The sequence below is a fragment of the Montipora capricornis genome, unplaced genomic scaffold (assembly GCF_036669925.1).
Source record: "Montipora capricornis isolate CH-2021 unplaced genomic scaffold, ASM3666992v2 scaffold_455, whole genome shotgun sequence".
In the NCBI taxonomy this organism is placed as follows: domain Eukaryota; kingdom Metazoa; phylum Cnidaria; class Anthozoa; order Scleractinia; family Acroporidae; genus Montipora; species Montipora capricornis.
In genome coordinates this window covers 272,501-282,500 of record NW_027180190.1, presented here as the reverse complement: position 1 = coordinate 282,500, position 10,000 = coordinate 272,501, and the positions used below count along the sequence as shown (strand labels likewise).

General features: G+C 36.5%; 1 protein-coding gene across 1 annotated transcript in view; it reads right to left on the bottom strand.

Moving 5' to 3' along the window:
* Window positions 1-274: 274 nt before the first annotated feature.
* LOC138036054 (uncharacterized) overlaps window positions 275-10,000 on the bottom strand; it is a 10,724-nt gene continuing 998 nt past the window's right edge. The window contains exons 2-10 of the mRNA XM_068882424.1: window positions 9,260-9,352; window positions 9,031-9,117; window positions 6,937-7,514; window positions 5,890-6,011; window positions 5,133-5,550; window positions 4,098-4,203; window positions 3,217-3,443; window positions 2,589-2,879; window positions 275-646 (exon numbers count right to left, since the gene is read on the bottom strand). Coding sequence (XP_068738525.1) covers window positions 275-646; window positions 2,589-2,879; window positions 3,217-3,443; window positions 4,098-4,203; window positions 5,133-5,550; window positions 5,890-6,011; window positions 6,937-7,514; window positions 9,031-9,117; window positions 9,260-9,352 — 2,294 coding nt within the window. The remainder of the gene's footprint in view (window positions 647-2,588; window positions 2,880-3,216; window positions 3,444-4,097; window positions 4,204-5,132; window positions 5,551-5,889; window positions 6,012-6,936; window positions 7,515-9,030; window positions 9,118-9,259; window positions 9,353-10,000) is intronic.

Genomic DNA, 10,000 nt, shown 5'->3' with positions numbered 1-10,000 from the left:
AATAATAACTTTTAATTCATATGTATATACAGTTTACAGAAAATAGCAGAAACTCTCTCATGGAGGCAAATTGTATTACATTTCAAAAGGCAAAGTGTTTTGATAATTCCGTTTTGTACTACATACAAATGCAATGACTAAGGTGGTTAGTGGAACTTTTTAACCCATTGATGATTAAAATCGTCTGGACAGAGTAAAATACAAGTCTGGCCGGTTTCTACGTCAAAGGGTTAATTAATTCACTGGGTTTTCAAAAATGAAATCCAAATCCTGGTTACACGCACTCTCTAAGAGCAGCATACCTATTTTTAAGAAATGTTTTAGTAGATGGCATTAGTCTGCTATCTTCTGTTAGGTGAAAATCACAGCAAACAATACACGATTTCGGCAAGTCCTCAAGCCAAGGCTCTGTTCTCCTTCGCGGAAGATGTTGGGGTGACCATTTTCCACCATATGACCCTTTCCAGTAATGAATCTGAAAATGTATTTCCCCAACAGATAATACTTTTCCAAGTACTGGCATCTTATCATAATTTTCCAAAAATACAGCCACAAAACAACCAGGATGCAAGTTTTCAAGAAAGTTGTCAGTCACTTCCACAGGATCTTGTCTTTGCCGTGGATTTCTATAGCGGCCAGTGTAGATCTACAGTAAAGAATCAAATGCTAATTAAAGTTGAAATCAAAAACCAAAAACTGACAAATAAATTAATACATTTAAATTAAACAGTTTGATAAGGGACTATTCCATGGAAAGACTGAGTTTATCGTTTTCCTTGAATTTTTGGATCCTATAACTGCGAGGAAACAAAGCGCGGCCACGCAATAAATTCGCATAAACATGTGAACATCACTGAAATCAACAAGTTCATGGTTACACGAGACATTACAAGTTGCCTCGACAAAATAACCACAAACTCAGTTTCCACGAATGAAGCTCACCAAATTTACCCCATGAAAAAAGTAGAAGATAAGAAAGAAAAGTAATATGCTTTGCCAAAGCGATGGCGGTTGTTTCTGCTCCGAAAGAACAGCGGAAACAAGAGACCTGGCATTGTGGAACATTCTTAATTACAAAATTCTGCACATTCTCTGACTGTCGGATGCGTGCTTTTAATTGCCTAGATAACAATAGACTGAAAAACGTGTCCAATGAAGACAATTCTGTTTCAACGTGGCTCAGTTTATTTTAATGGAAAGTATATCAAAATACCTTTTCTCAATTGGATGACTGAATCACGCAACACAATCTTCCGGCCATTTGAAGTGTTTGTGTGCGCGAACTTTTAACAAAGACTCGGAAAAAAAACTTGGAAGACTTTAAAGAAATCGATTGAAAGCGGGACCTTTCTAAAGGAGCATTAGTAATGGTAAAATAACAGCAAAGTCATATAGCCCTTCCGTAGGAAAAATAACTGCATAATCAAAGCATCTCTTTCTTTCAATGATTTAAGTGATCATAATGTCAAGTCAAAGTCTAGATTTTGTCGATTTTAATTTAACATCGGCATAATGACCGACAGTTCGCTTTTTGTCGGTTTGTCTTACTTTCCCAAAATATCTTTCAAGGCCAAGCCACGTTTGGACCTTTAAAAGCACCAAGGGGCCAGTTCAGATCGTTCCCACTGTTACGCAACAAAAAAAAAATCGGAACGGTTTGATGAAATACGCCAAAAACTTGGAATGTTGTAGGAGACACATTTATAAAGTACTTCACCAATTCTCAGGTGTGTGCAGTACATCGTTTCTGAGTTATTTGTCGAAGCGTTTCACGCAACTTTATTGAGTTTTGTACGGAGCCGCCACGTTGGTAATATGGCGGCCAGAAATCCACATGAATATCTGGAATTCATTTAGCGATAAAAGCGCTTACTTTTCGCTCATGAGACAAAATATATGTGTATGACCTAATGTACTTGAAACGCTCAGACTCTCGAGATTCATAGGCATTTTCAACCAAATAACTTTATATCATGGTGTCATGCAAGGTAACCATTCGGAAATTAAAAATGCTGTCAGGAACTCGAAAATTGAAAAAAGACTTACTTCTAGGTCATATTCAACCTCCGAAAGATAAAATTTCAAACACATTGCGGTTTTGATTTTAGAATTTGATGACGTCTCTGTGAAAACCACCTATTCCCTTGAGGATAACAATCACTTAGAAAATTCAAAAGACTCGCTGGTGGAGCTTGATTTGGGTGAAAAAGAACACAAAGATGGTCGGAATATCTATCTTACGCGAAAAGTCAGAATAATTCTTGAGATACTTTTAAGATGTCCGTTTAAGAATATTGCTTAACACAGTTTCTTCATTTCAGCTTTTCGTTTTTTCCTCGGCCGCAGGCGTTTGATGCTTTTGTAAATTCGGATAAATTTGGACTTTGGCCAACCGTTTAATTAAACACTACAGTCATCCGTATAAACGATAATAAGAATCTTTTCGATTTTTGTTTCTAAGATTTTTTTTTTTGCGGTTAAAAGAAAAATCTTTAGTGTACGTTTTCCCATTCCCGGTCACATGTAATGGCAAACGAAAAAAACAAATAAGAAAAAAAATTACGATAAATGCATTCTTGTGGACTCACCTCTTGAATTTGCCGAGTCTCTCTGTCTCGCAACTCTAACAAGTCAGGAGAGATTTGGGCTGCAGGAGGGGCTGGTGCTGTCCGAGCTGATTGTCTTAATTTGTCGATTGGCCAACAGTAACTGTCAGGAACACACGTAAGTTCATCCAGATGACTGAACCACCCTTCCCATACATCAGCTGCTTCTTTTGGCATGTTCTGGTGATACCTGGGAATGTCGCGTCTCAGGGCCTCAATGTCCATCTTTACTAGTGAGGGAGTGACAAGCTTGGGCTTTCCAATAGGTAAAGACTGAACACACATACACACACACAAAAAAAGATCCCTTAAGTCAACAAGTCTAACAATTTGAGTCCACACAAAGATGTCTTTGCACCCAAGCACAAAAGAAGGTTAACTTTACATTGGTGGTCTAATTTCTAATCTTCCTATCAGTTGTTGGATTACTGGAATTTTGATATAATGATGTGTACATGTTAAGCCTTCTCAATATTGATGTGTTTATCAACTAAAATTAACTGGTTAAACCAATGCATTTTGCATACGATCTGACACAATTCATATCATCATGATGATAGTTGACCATACATGTAATCTATTTTGACAGTTTAAAATGATACAAATTTACCTTCAAGATAATAACTGGCCCCTGCCACTCTTCATGGCTCCAGTTCCTATAAAACATCTCAGCTTTCCCAGCGTCATTGCACTCGAACTTGAAACATTTTGGTACTGTATGTGCATGCAATTCCTCCGCATACTCCTCAACCCATGATCGTATATCATACACAACTTGCAGCTTATATGGCTTTGGAGAGGGATTACTCATACATGATGACAGTGCTCTAAGCAAGTCTAAAAAAACACAAAAATTATTATTTCCTGAATTAACCAACTCTACGATTTTGTCCCATTCCTATAAAATAAATTTGAAATATACTAAATATATCTAGAATACAAGAAAGGTCACCGCTATATAGTAGGCCTAGTTGTCTCCCCTATACATCCCACTTGTTGAAAGATGTTAAAAAAGTTAGATGAAAATAAAGGTTAAAAGACAACGGAGGTATCGATAATAGCCATTGCTTTCATTACCTTCAACATCATACAACTTAATACAAATCAAAACCAAGTATGAAAGAGAATAAAATTCAGTTCCCATTCGCTATTGCCAAACCGTGAAATTCGAAAAAGGAATTTTTTTTTTCGGGGGGGGGGGGGGGAAGACTTTTAACACCAAATTTGTTAGCTAATTTGTTTCAATTCCTTCCTTTTTCCTCCGAGACGTCCAATAACCATTGGAATGACTTTAACAGTATATCCTTCTTGTTATTATTATTATTATTAAATTATTACTATTACCGGTATTATTATTATTATTATTATTATTATTATTATTATTATTATTATTATTATTATCACCATCATCCTGGGGATGCTTACTATCAACAAGGTGAAGAGACTGGCATTAAAGTAGAGTAAAAATAAAATATGACAAGAGTTTTTCACCTTCAATGACATATACATCACACTTGTCCAAAAACTTTGAGAACACTCCAAAGAATGCATCTATATCTTCATGCGTGTGTCCAACAGGGAGGAAATTTACTCTTATCTAGGAAAAAAGGCAAAGGAAAACGATAATAATTTTTGCTACGTGGTATTTGCTTGAGAACCTGATCGTCATTTGACAGAGTTGTAATCTTCATACTAATTACCGGTACATGTAATAGTTAAACTGCTATGAATCTTTGGGAACGAGCCCCTGATATTGACATCTACTGTCTCATAATCAATTTGCTTCAGACGCTTTCTCTGCAGCAATTTGCTTTAGGATAAGTCACTCAATATTTCATATTATGCACTTGGAACTTGTATTGATGAATTTTGTTAAAATGAATGTGCTGTATTCAATTCACAGGGTTCATACAGGTCATGGAAAATCTGGAAAGTCATGAAATTTAAGAATTTCATTTTACAGGCCTGGAAAGTCATCGAAAATTATAAAACATCCCGTAAATTAATCATTGCAGTGTCAAAGCAAGGATAAATGGAATAAAGACGAGTTTCTATCAAGCAATCATATTGTCCGTTTCAGTGTGAGTTGGGCAGAAAGAGATTGTTAATTTATTCAAATTTGATCTGAGTAATATCCTAAAATATAAGGCTGCTACTTCTTGATTTACACTGGCTTCCAGTTAAGGAGCGCACCCAGTACAAGGTTCTCTTATTTATTTTTAAGAGTTACATGGCATTGCGCCAGACTATATTACCAATCTAGTTCAGTTACAATCTGGGTCCAAGTATACCTTGCAACCTACCAATAGTTGTCTCCTTGTCCCATTCAAACATATAACTAAGAAGACAATGGGCGATCGATCATTCACAGTGGCTGCACCTTCACTCTGGAACTCATTAACACCTGAGCTATGCACAATCAATGGACCTTAACTCGTTTAAAAGTCATGGAATTTGAACTCCTTAAAAAAGTGCAAACCCTAATTCAAAGTGAAATAACTGACTGAAACTACTACTTGTACAAACCTTCTCAAAAATCTGTTCCTCAACGAGAAGTGCAAGCAGGGCAAACATGTACCGGTTTTTGTTCTCTCGAACACAGTTGTCAAATTGGAGATATAAGACGGGAGGCAGTAAGTATTTATTTGTCCAGTATACAAGCACATCCAGAAGCACAGTCATTGTTAGGTTGGCATCATGTGGGAACTGGTAATAGTCAAATGATCCATAAACTTCTTTGCCATATGATGACTGGCCACTGTGTACAATAGAACCAACAAGATGGGTGCCAACTGTGGTGAGGGCAGACATGGCCTTGCTAATTCTTCTCAGCTTTGGTATATTGGTGGTATGTTGATCCATGCCATCTGCAATGCTAGCCATGTAACGTTCTGGGTATTTTCTTGCTTTGTACCTATGAAGGTAGTAAGCTCTTCTTTCTTGCCTAATATAAAACCAAGTTAATAACATTAGTTCCACACTAAGAGACCCTCCTATTAATGCCAAAAACAAGTCAAGAGTTCATTATTTTTTTAGAATACCTATTGATTAGTGTTATCAGCAGCAAGGTTACTTCCAGTCTTTTGTCTGTCTTTGAGTGTGCTAATTAATGTACTCAATTTACTAAGCCTATCAATCATTTGACATCTACATCTTCCTCCTACAATTTGATTGTGGCTGCTTATTTGATAATAAAAATTTGTGTCTGATACCTTCAGCAGCTTCAAATGCAAAAAATGACCCAAGCCCACTTAATAGAAAAATCATACATGAGAGTATATACCAAAACAGTTCAAGATAACGCTTCCACAAAAGAACAATTTCTGCTCTTCTTGCTTTATCCATAGTTCTCTCCTTATCTTGTATATATTTTATACAATCTGTACATTTCGTGAAACGGTTTTCCTGTGAAAGATAATAAAGAACAATATTTCTTTAAAGATTACTACCCCTATATGATCTACAAAAAAGTCCAAGCAGAAATGATGTAAATCATTATTAATAATAATAATTATGGAATCCCATACATACTCAGCTAAGTCAAAACAGTTGTATTCAGTGCTGGGAACCATTATTATAACAATTTATTTATTCAGTTATTTTTGATACTGCGTGGAGAGGATATGTGATTAGATTATTGAAAATTTGCATTTTTTATTTTTGTTATTACCAAACTCTAACTCCAAAATCTAACCGAAGAATTTGCATGTGCTGTGACGTCTACCTCTCTAAAATTGTAATTTCCTCACCTGGTGTAAGTAATGTAGTATTAAATAATAATAATAATAATAATATTTTATTGCTTATAGCGCGCAAATTAACATTCGAATATGATCAAATGCGCGTTACATCAAGATACCTGAAAACTATAAACACAATGCTATAAGAAAACTATATACATCATATAAAAGCTAAAATACCTCATAAAAACTAATTACACCGTCTTAAAAGAAGTATTGATTGATTGCAATAGGGGTAGCATTGTAACTAATGTAAGTACTGTTGGTATTGTAATAATATTATTGTAAGTGTTGTAAACTAAATAAATAAAGTAAATAAAATTTAAAGAAAGAAACGAAGTGCTTTAATAGCCTCTACACTTCAAATTTCCAGAAAGTTTCGACACAGTTCAGAAGAAGGTTGTCACACTCATACAGGGTTGAAATAGACTACAATGAAAAGTGAGACTCTGGTGTGATGGTTGCCGTGTAACTTTATAACTCTTCGAGACTACTTGGCTACTAGGCCTTTGCAAATATGATGATATAATAATATTAATTAATAATAGTAATTATTCTTATGTATACCAATACAGTGTCTTTTTGCATACCTTTGGTATGAGAACATGAGTGAAATGTTTTTCCCAAATATTGTAGAAGTGGGAAAGGCAAACAGTTGGCAGATTCAATGCAGTGTTCTCCTCCAACATCTTCCTATATATGTCACTCCTACTGAAACATGATGGCAGGTGAATGCATCCTTTGTCAGGCTGATGGTCACCAATGGAATTAACAAAGAACTGAAGCCAAGAAATACATTCTGCAGTCTTAGCCATAACAGTGTTCTTCCCTTTGTTCCCATGTTCCAAAACTAAGACACCGTCCTTGAACTTGTTCAGAATTCTACGAAACGTTTCTTTATTCATGTTGTGAGATAGAAGCCATGCTCCTTTGCATACACTCTTCCCCCTTATGAAGAATTCAGTTTCATATTCTCCAATGTCATTAACATGGCTGTGATTATGCAAGAACTCCAACACAAAGTTCCTCTTACAAGTCTGTCTTCTTTCATTGAACTGAACTTCAGCATGCTGAATATCATCAACAGACAACTTCCTCATGCACCTCTTTTGGCAGCAATTAATGCTCAGAATCCATAAAACATCTTCATCTCTTCTCACAGTTATATCTAGAAGGAGGATAGCAAGATGAAAGATACCAATCTGTTGGGTAGTGAAAGATCCAAATAACCTGGTTCTGATTGGCTACAACCACAGCACCACACCATTCCAAGCATGTATAGCTACCATATGTGTTTTAATCTGCTTAATAAGCAAATCAGAAGTGACTTGTCCTTGTGGGAAGGACATGTACTTTTGACCAGATAAACTTGAATATTATTGCTCGAGTCAGAGAGACAAAAAAAGCTTTTAAAAAGTGGTTCAATTTAAAAAAAAAACTGATTTTTTTTATATTGTGTTAATATTGTGGTAGTACTGGAAATACAATGTAGCTTAAATACTTATAATAAGCATTTCAAAACAAATACAAGTCGATTCCAGCAGTATTAATTGCTTGTACTGAAATTACATTCATCAATTTTATTGCTCACAAGTTCAGCCAAGTTACATCAATTTATTTGAGATCAATGAACAAGTTCATAGTTCCAGTTTCCACTGTTATGATTCTGCAAAATTCAGCCAGTTGTAAATTACTTTTGAGAATAATTCTCATTATACCAGGTGTCAAAAGGAGAACCCATTCCCAAAGTGTTGAAATCTATAAAAGGAAAAGACTTCACCTCAGTCTGTAAACTCTGGCCTACATTTTCTTGACAAAATCCTCAACTTTTTCAAAAGCTGGCCTAAGATACCTGACTTTGATGCCCTCCTCTACATGTGTACTATTTCCACACTCTCATTTTCAAACCCAAATAATTTGGGTTTGAAAATGAGAGTGTTTTGGAGCAAAGGGAAATTTTTCCATAGCAGACAATACATCAGAATATCGTAAGACTGTCATGTTCCATTTTGTTGCATTTCGAAAGACAGATGATGATCCACCGCAATTTACTGTGGAAGCCATCCCAAGCATCTTTAAGCTACGTTTTGGGGGATGATGGTCATGAAAAGTGTTGTAACTTTTTCCTGGTTTGTTTTCCTGGCTGGTAATCACCACATTCACTGTCTTGTTGAGGAAAGTGACAATTCGAACTTTTGTAACAACACTTGTTAGCCATTGAAGTAGATTGGTAACCTTATCTTCTGGTTCTGATTTTAAGTCTAAGAAAACTATTTTGCCTTGAAGTAGTGAAAGAAGCCAGTGGTTACCTGCAAATAAAACCAAGGAATGTTAATGTCAAAATAATAATAATAATAATAATAATAACAAGTCGAATTCCCCACTCCCTGGGCACAATATTTAGTCAAATGCCCGAGCTTTGCTGGGGAAGGGGGGGGGGGGGAGATGTTGAAGTTTCGATTTGATTGGCGCATAAGTCGTATGTGGCCTTGCAGACATATATAAATAAGCTACATGTGATGTAAGTACATAATCAATTCAGTACTTTTAATAGTGCTCAATCAAAATAGTATTTGGTAGTTAGTCCTTTTTGGGTAGTCCATTTGGGTAGTCTGTCGGGGTAGTCCATGGACTAGGGGTCAGTGTTTTCAACTCTCTCATCACAAGAAATGCTTGCTTTTTACCTTGGGGTTTGGGACCACTTGCATTGTCATCAGGTAATGTACTTCCCACCCAGCTGTTTTCATCATCATCCTCCAACGAAATAATTTCTGAAAAGCGTAACCATAATAATCGACTGTTAAGGAATGCTGTCAAAAAACAAAATTCAACATACATGTAATCACCGCAATTTGTAAATTAGCACACAAACTGATTAACATTCCCTTGCATAATAAGACACAAAATGCTCACCTTGTGGTTTGGGACCACTTAAATCATCATCAGTTAACGTATCAACTCCTACCCAGCTGCTTTCATCATCATCATCCTGGAGTGAGATAACTTCTGAAAATTCAGAAACAGGGTCAAGGTTGCCGCCTAACGGTTGCCTGGCCTGAGGCGGGTTTTGCTAAAAGCAGGCCCAGCGGCCCGCGGCCCACAGCTCGCGGTGGCCCGGCGGCTCGGAAGCCCACACAGTTTTGTTGTCCAGCGGTAAATCCACGCCAAACAGCTTTGGATCGGGTTTGGGCACGCAAATTAAAGATGGTGAGTTTGAATTCGTTTACCATTTTAATAATCATTTCAATCCTTTTCGATCCTTTCTTTCGTTGCATGTTGCTAAATGAAAAACATTGTCATTCTCTGTTGTTTTCGTCTGTTTACAACAACAAACAGAAACAAGGATTCAAATGATTAAAATGTAAACGAATAGGCCATTTCCGAGTTCATATCCGCCTCCTCTTCAAAGGGAGTCTAGGTGCAAAGTTTTTGTGATGGTAATTAGTTCTACTTTACATATGAATGAAAACTAATTTTCATAAGAAAAACTTCGCACTTAGACTCGCCTTGAAGAGGAGGCAGACATGAACTTGGAAATGGCCTATTCAAACTCACAGTCGTCCATTTTTCATGCCCAAACCCAATGCAGATCTGTGCATGCACGTGGATTTACGCCTGGGGCGCCTTATTTGCGAGCGCGCGCGCGACCAAATT